Source organism: Heptranchias perlo, chromosome 9 (assembly GCF_035084215.1).
Source record: "Heptranchias perlo isolate sHepPer1 chromosome 9, sHepPer1.hap1, whole genome shotgun sequence".
NCBI classification, from domain to species: domain Eukaryota; kingdom Metazoa; phylum Chordata; class Chondrichthyes; order Hexanchiformes; family Hexanchidae; genus Heptranchias; species Heptranchias perlo.
Window position 1 is genome coordinate 63,845,019 of NC_090333.1, and position 14,566 is coordinate 63,859,584.

The 14,566-nt window shown below is 42.0% G+C and overlaps 1 protein-coding gene across 1 annotated transcript in view; it reads left to right on the forward strand.

Moving 5' to 3' along the window:
- LOC137325483 (potassium channel subfamily T member 2-like) overlaps positions 1–14,566 on the forward strand; it is a 576,738-nt gene that overhangs the window by 205,505 nt on the left and 356,667 nt on the right. Inside the window, exons 7-9 of the mRNA XM_067990641.1 lie at positions 1,918–1,992; positions 3,981–4,064; positions 4,517–4,611. Coding sequence (XP_067846742.1) covers positions 1,918–1,992; positions 3,981–4,064; positions 4,517–4,611 — 254 coding nt within the window. The remainder of the gene's footprint in view (positions 1–1,917; positions 1,993–3,980; positions 4,065–4,516; positions 4,612–14,566) is intronic.

A 14,566-nucleotide genomic window follows, 5' to 3' on the forward strand; every position in this document is an offset into this window, starting at 1 on the left:
ATCATTTAGAAGGAACAAAAGGTTAGGAAGTAGAAGACACACCCCATACACTTTGACTGAAGGGAAGTACTGGGGTAAAACACATTGAATGCACCTGCACCGCACATAATAAGGATTAATATAAGTTGCATTGGCTGATACTGGAATGTGACTTGACAGTACTTTTGTTCTGAGACCCGTTCAGGTTGTTGGGGAGAAATGAGGTTGTATACATAGATGGGCCCAATGGAAGGAAATTTTTTTTTGGATGGGGAACTGAGCTCATTTTAGTGGTTGGGGTGGGGGGGTGGGGGTGGGTTGCTGATAGGAGAAGGCTACTTTGGAATGTCTGTGCTATTAGATCTGGTCTAGTGACTGCAGCAGTGTCAGCAGCCCATTCAGCAGGCAGTCCTGCTCTCTCGTGCTTGGCCTTGTCTTCTTCAGCTATCTTTTTTCTCCTGGCTCCATTGTTAGGCCCCCTCGCAGGATAAGATTTTGGAGGGGGGTGGAGGGGGCACAGCAGCTAACAGTAGTTTTACTGACCTTGACTGAGCAATCTTGTAGAACTCCACCAATTGGTCCAAGCACTAGGAATTGCTGTGTGAGGATGCCAAAGATGTGTTCCATTATGACTCTGCTGGATTTGTGGACCATATTGCATCATTCCTGCACTCTTGTCATTGGGTACCACACTGTTATCATGATCCAAAGCTGTGTAGTGTTATTGGTCCCCCAACAAATCATACTGGTCATCCAAATAAGGCTGGCACTGTTGACTGCCACAGGATGAATGAACATGGGAGCTGCCAAGGAAACACACATTTAGATGAATTATTTTCTTGCTGTGGTCACGGACCACCTGTATTTTGAAGGAATGGTAGCCCTTCCAACTCATCAAGGCACAGCGTTTGGCCAAGGGGCACGTTTAGCCATATGAGTTCAATCAGCAATGGCCTGCATTTGAAGGAATTCTGCCAGATGGCAGAAGTGAAGGCTTCTTTCTAAGGCTGGTTGCCTTCCATGGAAACTGTAATGAAATCCCTGGAAAACAGTGTGCCAGTTATCTACTTGATGTAATTGTGATTGAAGGTGAGTAGATGTGACAGAAATCTCCTGCATTTGCCTGGAAGGAGTCCGTCTCTTAAGTCTGACTGCAGATTTGGTGATGACATCCTTCAGGAATTGAAGTCCTGTACACACGGGTGTCAGCACAAGGATGTGGCCACAGGTCGCATCTAAGGTACAATCTTACCTGACTTTCATACCTCCTCTGGTCCACGTACTCCTCCACAACATACAAATATGGAGTTATGCCCACAGGAACATCCATGCTTGTAAGGTTTAGAGCTCTCTAACACCTATGGCTGTAGAAACAGTAGGGTCGATTTTAACTACCGGTGGAGAACGGCTGTGTGATGTGTGGCCTGAGCTCTCTAAAGGCCTGGCCTTCATTTCCATTCTGCTTGCAAGTTCCTCCTGGCCCCACAAAGCAAAGTTAGATATTTCCTGGACCATTTGGGAGCGGCCCCTTTAGGACTGCTGGTTAGGCCGCTCAATGCCCGGTACAAATGGGCGGAGTGTGTGCTGTGCATGCTCCACCCATTTGTACCTCACAATTGTAAATTGTAAACTATAATGAGTCTCTTGCACAATCTGTATGTATTCATGCTGTACATGTCCACTGCATTATGAATTCCTAAGCACATTGGGCATGGAAGTGAACACAGGACTCTGTGCCCAATTTTATGAGGATACCACACTTAATGGGCATCAGCAGATTATAGACCCCCCCCACCCAATATTGAATCAAAATATTGAAAAATAGAATAGCCACGTTGGATTTTTAAATTATTCATATTGAGTAACTTTCTTGGTTTGTTTTATACTGAAGTCATTGACGTCACTGACCTTTTACCTGTGGTTATTTCCTTCTCAAAGGGGAACATTTGGGAACAAATTCTACGAATACCCTTCATCCTGGAGATGATCAACACCCTGCCCTTTATCATCACAGTAAGTCTGTCCGTGGTATCAAATGTTCAGTGGAGGTCTGGCTGGCAGCGATTATTATGTTAAGATCTTTCAAACGTGAGCAGCATTTTTCACGGATTGCTGGTGACTTTTTTTTTCACTGGGACTGCATCCCAAAAATAGCAAATGGCTATTTTAACAAAATCACTTTTGTTTTTTTTTGAAGCACAGGGAGAATAAACCCATGCTGCCTACTACCTACAAGTTGTTTGAAGGTCACATCTGGCTGATTGAAGGCTTCTTCTGTAATATTTTGATAAGACTTTTAATTAGACCTGTGGTGCGTGTCTTATAAAGTGTTCAAGCTGTAATTCAAAAATTAAGAATGCTCATAACAAGAAAAGGATAGGTTTCAAATATTAATAAATTCACGTCCAGAGAGCTTGCATACTTCTGATGCGCTGTAAAATAAGGTGACAGGGTTCATTTTATTTACCACAGTGAATTAATGTACTCTGTGTTTGCTAAGCAGAGTTCAAATTCATTTTCAGCAGCATGATGCCGATGATGAATTTAATTAAAACAGGATAGTATCAAACTGCTTAAATGTGACAACAGAATTATCCTCCTTTCTGCTCCCCATTAGACGTAATGGATAATTGGTGTATATTTCTATCCTGTTTTTTTTAGCTCAGTGAAGGTGGTACACTGAAGGTTGAGGAACATGAAAACCGAGTGCTTACAATTAAACTTTTAATTTAAAACATTGTCAAAATTGGCAGAAATGTATTTACTGACCAATGGTGAGAGGCTGATTTGATTAATTTTTGAAAGTAATATACTTAATAATAGGCTGGTAAAACTTGTTCCTACTTTGTGAACTATCTTATCCAAATAACTTTGTGTGGACTTTTCATAGCTCTATGCGTTACATATAATTCAAAGTTTTGCACATAAGGGGTATCGCACGTTAAATGCATAGGGTGGCAAATTAAAGCATGAAAAATCATTGGCCATGATTTTCTGGCTCAAATAACTACTGTCTGTTAAGTTAACTCTTAATCAAATGCAGACAGGTACAAAAAGCTGTCTATCAGGAACAAGGAACCTGTATAAAAACAAGCAATTCAATTATTATTTTTTTCTAACAAAACCAATATGATAGCAGCACTCACTACAGAATGAACCAATCAAATTGTTCAGTTTTGTTTTCAAGCTGGTTTCAGCCACCATTATAATTTCTGGTCAGGCTGAATGTGTCAGTGGGAAATGTTTTTTCAAAAAGTTTCCCCCGCGTAGGTCTGATCCTGTCTCTGGAGGCTAGAGCTTGAGTATTGCTGCTTTCCCCAGTTTCATTGTATACCAAAGCCTTGCTTAAATGAGGAGAGCCAGCAAATGAGCAGATTCTCAAAGTGCACCAGTGTCATTCTGATTGACTACCAGTCCCTGGAACCAGCTTACACCTGCCATCTTTTAAAGTCGAGTATAGTATAGGAGAAGGGACTAGTTTACTGTAAACAATAATGGACTGTCTTATATTAAAAAAATCTGTTACTTTGAAGACATATCCTGATATTGTGTTTGGAGAAATAAAACATTTTTCTTCGAAATACATCCCTCTGGGTCAAGAATAGAAAATAATTATTATCCCACATCCAGCAGCAGTAGTATTTTTAAAAAAAAACTTGAAGTAAGGAAATGACATTTTGTAATAGCATTAAAGACAAAAATATTCATCATCTTTGTTTCCAGCAGACAACTTATCTACTTGTCTCTAGAAAGAAAGAGAGAATTTGCATTTATATAGTTTGTTTCACATCCTTAGGATGTTCCAAAATGCTTTACAATCAGTGAATTACTTTTGAAGTGTAGTCACTGTTTTGTGGCAGTCAATTTGTGCACAACAAGGTCCCACAAGCAGCAATGGGATGTCGTTTATTTTGCAACATGTTATTACAGTATTTTAATTTTGTTTTGTTTTGAAGTTCTCTGAAATCACACATTCAACCAAACTGTGTTTTCATTTTCAGATATTTTGGTCTCCATTAAGGAATCTATTCATCCCAGTGTTTTTGAACTGCTGGTTAGCAAAGCATGCCCTGGAGAATATGATTGTGAGTATAAGAACCTAAAAAAGGAAATAGTCATTCCAATTTCCCCTGCTTATCTTCGAATAATGCCATAAGTTCGTTTACATCCATCTGTGCAGGTAAATTTAACACCCAATAACCAGAATTTAGAAACTCATAATCTAATGGCGATAATTATCCCAAAGTTGTATTATTTTCTAAATTATGCAAACTAGGGTCGTTTTAATACTTGGCTTCAACTAATTTGCCCAATCCAATTTTGTAGAAGTACAAACATCATGTTCATTTTTTGTTTACGCTTAGCATTGTTATATGTAACTTCTCCTAGGTAGTTAAGCCTCTAAATGTCAATAACACATGAAACATCTTTGTAAAAAAGAAAAATATTGCATTCAGATTAAAAAGAAACAGGCCATTGTCCTTATTTTTGTTTTGAACATGAGTTGGAATTTTTAATTCTCTTTTCATTCATTTAGAATGATCTTCACAGAGCTATCCAGCGAACCCAATCTGCAATGTTCAACCAGGTTCTTATTCTTATATCCATTTTGCTGTGCCTCATTTTTACTTGGTAAGTAATATTGGGTCAACTTGTTTGATGAAAGGTGCTTTTAGCTATATGATTGAAAACTTACTGTTACACTTTTATAGACATGAATAAAGTCAAAAACATCTAATTTACCCACTTGAATTCCTTAAACTATTCTGTTTCAGTAATGAGAATGTACAGCAATAGTTTTTTAAGAGCTATGTAAATAGCCTTATTTCATGGTCCAAATTATAAATGCTGCTCTTGCCTCTAACAGAATTTTCAGTTATTTAATTATTTTCTCTTTAATATTAAAACCTTTACACTGCTATGTTTAGTGCTATCAGAATAATTAATCTTAATCTTATGGTGCATGCATTTCACTTGGAAATATGCTTAAACTTCTTATAGAGGATGCTTGCCTTTTGCTGGAAAATGTACATATTTATTATGTAACACATATAAATATAAATATATATATATATATATATATATATTTCATTGCATATAATGTTTTAGGGCCTTTATGGTGAGCTGCTCTCATGCACCTCCCAGTGGTTGATTTTCAAGTGGCATTGATTGGCAGTGGCCAAGGAGCAGGTTGTTAGGAATTCCTGTTGCCTGGAAATTTGTGTATTGCATGATGGCCTAGAGAAAGGAAGGAGAATTTTTTTTAAAAAAAATCATGGCTTTTGTTCTTCAAATCTGTAGAAATCAACTTTGTTCTGCCAACTGCACAATTTTCGGTGATGCGATTTTGTCAGTCTTATTAACTAGACTCTCACAATTTTGTGATACTGATATAAAATTTGGGGATTGTGAAATTTTAAAACTTCTAGATTTGCTTAACTTGCATTCTTTGATTTGAATGCGCAACCCATGTATGGTTCTGTATTTCCGATCAATACTCTGGCTCAGCTTAACAGTGGTGTGGCACTCCATCTCTCTGCAAGCTTTTCCTTAGTGTAAGTGCTGATTCCTGAGTCTTGACTTGCCGATCTCCCATACTCCCACAGTCAGCAGCTCAAGCTTTCCTAATCCTGGTTTGTGCAGCTTAAGATTCCACTTTTCCTACCTTGTCAGGGTAGATGCTGAGAGGTTTCCCCTGGCTGGAGAACCTAGAACTAGGGGGCATAGTCTAGGATAAGAGGTCAGCAGTTTAAGACAGAGGTGAGGAGGAATTTATTCACTGAGTTGTGAATCTTTGGAATTCTCTACCCCAGCGTGTTGTGGATGCTGAGTCGTTGAGTGTATTCAAGGCTGAGATAGATAGATTTTTGGACTCGAGGGGAATCAAAGGATATGGAGATCGGGTGGGAAAGTGGAGTTGAGGTCGATGATCAGCCATGATCTTATTGCATGGCTGAGCAGGCTCGAGGGGCTGTATGGCCTGCTCAGCCTGCTATTTCTTCTTATTTGGAGTAAGTTTGATGTATTTATATAAACAAATGAATCTTTATAGAACACTGGTTCGGCCACAACTGGAATATTGTGTCCAGTTCTGGGCACTGCACTTTAGGAAGGATGTGAAGGCCTTAGAGAGGGTGCAGAAGAGTTTTACTAGAATGATTCCAGGGATGAGGAACTTTAGTTACGTGGATAGATTGGAGAAGCTGGGTTGTTCTCCTTGGAACCGAGAAGGTTGTGAGGAGATTTGATAGAGATATTCAAAATCATGAAGGGTGCAGACAGAGTAGATAGAGAGAAACTGTTGCCGTTGGCGGAAGGGTCAAGAACCAGAGGTCATAGATTTAAGGTGATTGGCAAAAGAACCAAAGGCGACATGAGGGAAAAACTTTTTTACACAGCGAGTGGTTAGGATCTGAAATGCACTACCTGAGGGGGTGGTGGAGGCAGATTCATTTGTGGCTTTCAAAAGGGAATTGGATAAGTACTTGAGGGGAAAAAAATTTACAGGGCTATGGAGCTAGGGCGGGGGAGTGGGACTAGCTGGATTGCTCTTGCAGAGAGCTGGCACAGACTCGATGGGCCGAATGACCTCCTTTTGTACTGTAACCTTTCTATGAAATAGTCTTTTCATGCATTTTATCCATGCCTTGAGTTGCTTCTCAACTGTGGCAAATGAATTAGTTGAAATTTTTCAAAATGATCTACCAAAATTTAAACCCTGTCGATATGTCTTTTGTCAAGATGAATCTAACTGAAGAAGATGCAAACATTTTTATAAAGTGAATGATTTAATTATGAATAACAAATCAGAAATAGTTAGTAAAATGGAAGCAAGTGAGTATCTTGAGAATTGTGACCATAATATGATTGAATTCATATCAGGCTTGCAGGGGAGAAATGAGGGTCACGCGGCAAGGTATTCTTAAATCAAGGTATTCAATTGAAGAGGAAGAGACAAACCAAGAGCTTACTGTCCTCTGCATTTTAATGTCAGAACTATGAAAATTACAAAAATCCATTATCTGGGACTGAGTAAGTGAACACTTCGGAAAGTATCAGCTGATTAGGGAAAGTCAGTGTGATTTTGTGGAGGGTAGGTCATGTTTAACTCAACTAACAAAAGGTTTTTGACAAAGTAAATTGAAGAGAATTAATGGATTTTATATGCATAGATGTACAGTAGGCATTTGATAAGGTTCCACGCAAGACTGCTTGTTAAACTTTAGGCACATGGAGCTGGAGGCAGCTTCGTGATATGGATTGGAAATTGGTTGCAAGTAGGAGGCAGAGAGCTGGGATAAAAGAAACATTCTCAGATTGACTGTGACAAGTGGGGGTAAATTTTAACTAGGAGCCGGAAGAGGGTGGTGTGGATGGGGGGGTGGGAGTAATTCCTGACTGGAAACTCGGAAGTGCGGGTATCCCGGACGTCCTTATGATTTTGACGTAAGGGCGTCTTTTAATTTTTTTTCTCTGGGTTTCCCACCTGACAGGCCAGCCAGATTAACAGGCTGGCTGTCAGTCGGACGGGAGAAGAGCCAGGAAGCAGTAAGTCTTAGATAGTGGGGGGTTGGGGGGAGGGGAAAGAGAGGGAGAGTCATTGGGGAGGGATTGGTCGGAGATCATGGCGGGGGGGGGGCGCGCGGTCAGTTGATCAGGTGTGTGGGGTCACGGCAGGTAGGCTTGTTGGGCCTGGGGGAAGCACTCCTGCTCCTCCAGGCTGACAAGCAGTGCAATAAAGGCACTTACCTGTTGATCTGGGCCTTCTCACCTCCTTACGTGGCGTGAAGCAGAAGGCCCGGGAATCCTGGCCCCCAGGAGTTGAAAAATAAAAAAGCTGTCAAAATGGAGGCCCGCAGCCTCCTTAAAAACTTTCACTAACCGACCCGCCTCCTGAGAGCGGGTTGGTCACCCGCCCCTCGACCTGCCTCCGTTAAAACTGGAGGTGGGCGCGTTGGAGGCGAGTTGGGGTCGGGTTTTAGTTTTTTTTACAATTTTTACCTTCCCACCCGCCCCCAGTCCACCCGTACGTGGGGTTAAAATTTACCCCGTGGTGCTTTGGCCTCCCCTTCCCCCGGGATCGATGCTGAGGCTGAACTGCATTGGGTTGTGGAGGAGAGTATAATCCAAGTTTGCAGAGGATGCTATCTATACCTTTGGCATACTAAATCATAAAGAGAGCAGGAGAATTGTAAAAGAACATAGATTGGGAAAAATAATGGCAGATCCAGTTTAATGTGATGAGGTGTGAGATAGTACACTTTGGAAACAGGATTGACTGATGGGGAATGCAGTCTAAATGGGGAAGCACTTATGAGAGGTAGATGAACAAATGGATTGAGGGGACCAAGTACAAAAGTAATTTAAAACTAGCTCAGGATGCATAAAGGGCTAAATAGATAACTGGGCTTTGTCATTGGAGGTATGGAATATAAAACAAGGAAGTGTCACTGCAACTATACAGAGTACTGGTCAGACCTCATTTGGAATATTTTGTTCACCTTATGGCGTTCACATTAAGAAGGATGTACTGGTCTTCGAGGAAGTCCAATAATGATTGACCAGGATGATTGATAAAGGGACTTCGCTATGATAAGAATGGGTAAACTTGGGTTATATTCCTGAAGGTGAGAACGTTAAGGATTAATCTAAAAAAGGGGTTTAAAATACTGGAGGGAATTGAGAGGATAGATGGGAAATGACTCTTTCTTCTGGAGAATCTAAAACAAAGGAAAATAATCTTAAAATTTGGACTAAGAACAAATCCAGAAAAAAGTTTTTCATACAATAGGCTATGAGAATATGGGACACACTGTCCCAGTAGGTCTTAGATGCAGAATCAATCGAGGTAAGTATTTGGGAAGTAATGGTATTGGGGAATATAGAGAAAGAATGGAGAATTGGGATTAAGCAGATAAGAGCTGCCATGGTAACAAAATGGTGGAGCAGGCTTAATAGGCCAAATGATCTACTCCTGTTCCTGTGATTCTATAAGTTAAGCCAGCTGATGATGAAATGGAAAAGAAATACTTTTTTTTACAAAACCTGTTGTTGTCAGAATTATATAGGAACTCTTTCAGAATATTACTCATCATTCCTGACATGAGAAGCTTAGAACTTAGTCATATGTGCGAAGCAAATTAATAAAAGATGCCATACAGTTCTTACCAACTTGACCTCTGTGTATCAGCTAGCTCAGTCTATATTTTTTCTTCCTGCTTGGCTTTGGTGTCCTACAAATAATTCCAGTAAGCTACAGGTTTCTTGTTATGTTCTGAAACCCTATTTTTCTGACCTTTACTCATTACAATAGTGCCTTTATAATGTCAACTGCTCCTTTACACTGTTTTACCGGCCTGAATAGTCACCTCTGACATGCCTCAAGTATCCATCATTGGCACCTTCCTGTCTGGAACCAGTAAATAAATTTGAATCCAATTATCAGTTAAATCACCCAGAGATCAAGCACCAGTTGTGCAAAAGGACTACAAGAATGCAAAAGGTAAAGGGACCAAGGATTCCAGTATTGCAGTGAGCACTGTCTTGAAAGGCAGATTCTGGGAACTGTTGGTGGCAGTTGAAGAATTAAAGGGCACAGAAGCATGGAGCTTCACCTGAGTGTAAAGCAGCACCAGGTGCTGGGTAGATTCTTACTTTTTATGATTTCTATGATTAGAATCACAGGCATCCAAATTCATTTGGTGCAGGATGATATAATGTTCTTTCAAATGAAGAGGTAGCTATTAAGAGGATTATCCACCTGTACTTGGGTCATTCCAACAAACAAAGCATCACATCATTGTTATGCTACCTGTTTGCAATGCTGATGGCAGTTTGTCCTTTAACCTTATGGCATGTGCTGTCGCTGAAGTGATTCTTGATATCTTTATGAAAGTTTCCAACATGATAGTGAAGGGAAATAAGGCTGTGCATATGAACCTTTGTAAAATCCTCATGAATTGGCATAATTCCATTATGAAAATTGCTTCAATTTGTCTCCCCTAGTCACTGTGTAATGAATCCTCAAACATAAGCTTGCTTTAATAGTGCGCAACGCCATTCTGATTCTTCGTTGGGTACAGATTTGCATGGAGTTCTGCGCAACATATAGCAATAACCCAAGAAATAAATTGTATTTATAGAATCATAGACTGGTTACAGCATAGAACGTGGCCATTCAGCCCATCGAGCCTCCGCCGGCTCTTTGTAAGAGCAATCCAGCTACAACACTGGCATTACCCGACAATATGGAAAATTGCCCAGGTATGTCCTGTCCACAAAAAGCAGGACAAATCCAATCCGGCCAATTACCGCCCCATCAGTCTACTCTCAATCATCAGCAAAGTGATGGAAGGTGTCGTCGACAGTGCTATCAAGTTGCACTTGCTCACCGATGCTCAGTTTGGGTTCCGCTGGGACCACTCGGCTCCAGACCTCATTACAGCCTTGGTCCAAACATGGACAAAAGAGCTGAATTCCAGAGGTGAGGTGAGAGTGACTGCCCTTGACATCAAGGCAGCATTTGACCGAGTGTGGCACTAAGGAGCCCTAGTAAAATTGAAGTCAATGGGAAACAGGGGGAAAACTCTCCAGTGGTTGGAGTCATACCTAGCACAAAGGAAGACGGTAGTGGTTGTTGGAGGACTTTGCTGCAGGAGTTCCTCAGGGCAGTGTCCTCGGCCCAACCATCTTCATCTGCTTCATCAATGACCTTCTCTCCATCATAAGGTCAGAAATGGGGATGTTTGCTGATGATTGCACAGCGTTGAGTTCCATTCGCAACCCCTCAGATAATGAAGCAGTCCGTGCCCGCATGCAGCAAGACCTGGACAACATCCAGGCTTGGGCTGATAAGTGGCAAGTAACATTCGCGCCAGGCAGTGACCATCTCCAAAAAGAGAGAGTCTAACCACCTCCCCTTGACATTCAATGGCATTACCATCGCCGAATCCCCCACAATCAATATCCTAGGGGGTCACCATTGACCAGAAACTGAACTGGACCAGCCATATAAATACTGTGGCTACAAGAGCAGGTCAGAGGCTGGGTATTCTGCGGCGAGTGACTCACCTCCTGACTCCCCAAAGCCTTTCAACCATCTACAAGGCACAAGTCAGGAGTGTGATGGAATACTCTCCACTTGCCTGGATGAGTGCAGCTCCAACAACATTCAAGAAGCTCGACACCATCCAGGACAAAGCAGCCCGCTTGATTGGCACCCCATCCGCCACCCTAAACATTCACTCCCTTCACCACCGGCGCACTGTGGCTGCAGTGTGTTCCATCCACAGGATGCATTGCAGCAACTCGCCAAGACTTCTTCGACAGCACCTCCCAAACCCGCGACCTCTACCACCTAGAAGGACAAGGGCAGCAAGCATATGGGAACAACACCACCTGCACGTTCCCCTCCAAGTCACACTCCATCCCGACTTGGAAATATATCGCCGTTCCTTCATCGTCGCTGGGTCAAAATCCTGGAACTCCCTTCCTAACAACACTGTGGGAGAACCTTCACCACACGGACTGCAGCGGTTCAAGAAGGCGGCTCACCACCACCTTCTCAAGGGCAATTAGGGATGGGCAATAAATTCTGGCCTTGCCAGCGATGCCCAAATCCCATGAACAAATAAAAAAAAAGTCCCGTTTCCCCGCACTTTCCCCATAGCGCTGCAAATTTTTTCCCTTCAAGTATTTGTCCAATTCCCTTTTGAAAGCCATGATTGAGTCTGCCTCCGCCACCCCCTCAGGCAGTGCATTCCAGATCATAACCACTTGCTGTGTTTAAAAAACAAGTTTTTCCTCATGTCACCTTTGGTTCTTTAGCCAATCACCTTTAAATCTATGTCCTCTGGTTGTTGACCCTTCCACCAATGGGAACAGTTTCTCTCTATTTATGTGATTTTGAATACCTCTATCAAATCTCCTCGCAACCTTCTCTGCTCCATGGAGAACAGCCCCAGCTTCTCCAGTCTATTCATGTAACTGAAGTCCTTCATCACTGGAACCATTCTAGTGAACCTTTTCTGCACCCTCTCTAAGGCCTTCACATCCTTCCTAAAATGTGGTGCCCAGAACTAGACACACTACTCCAGTTATGGCCGAACCAGTTTTTTTATAAAGGTTCATCATAACCTCCTTGCTTTTGTACTATATGCCTCTATTTATAAAGCCTAGGATTCCATATGCCTTTTTAACCGCTTCCCCAACCTGCCCCATCACCTTTGACAATTTGTGCACATATACCCCCGGGTCTCTCTGTTCCCTTTAGAATTCTACACTTTAGTTTATAATTCCATTCTTTGTTCTTTCTACCAAATTGTATCACTTCGCACTTCTCTGCGTTAAATTTTATCTGCCACGTGTCAGCCCATTCCACCAGCCTGTCTATATCCTCTTGAAGTCTATCACGAGCCTCCTCACTGTTTATTACCCTTCCAAGTTTTGTGTCGTCTGCAAATTTTGAAATTGTGTCCTGTACACCCAAGTCCAAGTCATTAATATATATCAAGAAAAGCAGTGGTCCTAGTACCGACCCCTGGGGAACACCAATGTGTGCTTTCCTCCAGTCCGAAAATAGGAGGAGTAGGCCATTCTGCCCTTCGAGTCTGTTCCACCATTCAATATGATCGTGGCTGATCCTCTATCTCAATACCATATTCCCGCTCTCTCCCCATACCCCTTGATGCCTTTTGTGTCTAGAAATCTATCTAGCTCCTTCTTAAATATATTCAGTGACTTGGCCTCCACAGCCTTCTGTGGTAGAGAATTCCACAGGTTCACCACCCTCTGAGTGAAGAAATTTCTCCTCATCTCATTCCTAAATGTCCTACCCTGTATCCCAAGACTGTGACCCCTCATTCTGGAACCCCCAGCCAGGGGAAACATCCTCCCTGCATCTAGCCCTGTCAGAATGTCATATTTTTCAATGCGATCCCCTCTCATTCTTCTAAACTCGAGTGAATACAGGCCAAGTCGACCCAATCTCTCCCTATACGACTGTCCTGCCATCCCAGGAATCAGTTTGGTGAACCTTCGCTGCACTCCCTCTAAGGCAAGTATATCCTTTCTTAAGTAAGGAGACCAAAACCGCACACAATACTCCAGGTGTGGTCTCACCAAGGGCTTGTATAACTGCAGTAAGACATCCTTGCTCCTGTACTCAAATCCTCTTGCAATGAAGACCAACATACCATTTTCCTTCCTAACTGCTTGCTGCACCTGCATGTTTGCTTTCAGTGACTGGTGTACAAGGACACCCAGGTCCCTTTGTACATCAACATTCCCCAATCTATCACAATTTAAATAATACTCTGCCTTTCTGTTTTTCCTTCCGAAAGTGGATAACTTCACATTTATCCACATTATACTGCGTCTGCCATGTATTTGCCCACTCACTCAACTTGTCTAAATGGCCTTGAAGCCTCTTTGCATCCTCCTCACAACTCACGATCCCACCTAGTTTTGTGTCGTCAGCAAACTTGGAAATATTACATTTGGTTCTCTCATCCAAATCATTGATATACATTGTGAATGGCTGGGCCCCAAGCACTGATCCCTGTGGTGCCCCACTAGTCACTGCCTGCCACCCCGAAAAAGACCCATTTATTCCGACTCTCTGTTTCCTGACTGTTAACGAATTTTCAATCCATGCCAGTGTATTACCCATGATCCCATGTGCTTTAATTTTGCACCCTAATCTCTTATGTGGGACTTTATCAAAGGCCTTCTGGAAATCCAAATAAACCTTCTGAAAATCCAAATAAATGAAAATCCGAGTAGTTCGCTTTCTGTTTCCTGTCACTTAGCCAATTTCGTATCCATGCTGCCACTGCCCCTTTTATTATATGGGCTTCAACTTTGATGACAAGCTTATTACGTGGCACTTTATCAAACGCCTTTTGAAAGTCCATATGCACCACTTGAACCACATTGCCCTCATCAACTCTCCCTGTTACCTCCTCAAAAAACTCAATCAAGTTAGTTAAACAGGATTTCCCTTTTACAAATCCAAGCTGACTTTCCTTAATTAATCCACACTTGTCCAAGTGACTGTTAATTTTGTCCTGGATTATTGTTTCTAAAAGTTAAGCTGACTGGCCTGTAGTTGCTGGGTTTATCCTTACACCCTTTTTTAAACAACGGCGTCACATTTGCAATTCTCCAGTCCTGTGCAACCACCCCTGTATCTAAGGATGTGTATGTAGCATCTTTCATGTACTCACCAAAGCACGTCACATTCAACTAACTACTTGGAAGTCTATTCACTGTTGTTAATTAGGCAAAGTCAGCAGCCACTTTTCATATTGCAGTGTCACAAACAGCAAGTGAGGTAAATGACCAGTTAATCTGTTGTCTGTGGCGTTGGCTGAAGGATAAATGTTGGCCAGGACATCAGGAGAACTCTCCTTTTCTTCATATAGTGTTATGGGATCTTTACATCCACCTGAATAGGCAGACAGAGCCTCAGTTTAACATCTCATCTGAAAGATGGCACCTCTAACAGTGCAGCATTCCCTCAGTACTGCATTTGAGTGTCAGCTTAGATGTTGTGCTCAAGTCTTGGAGTGGGACTTTAACCCATGAT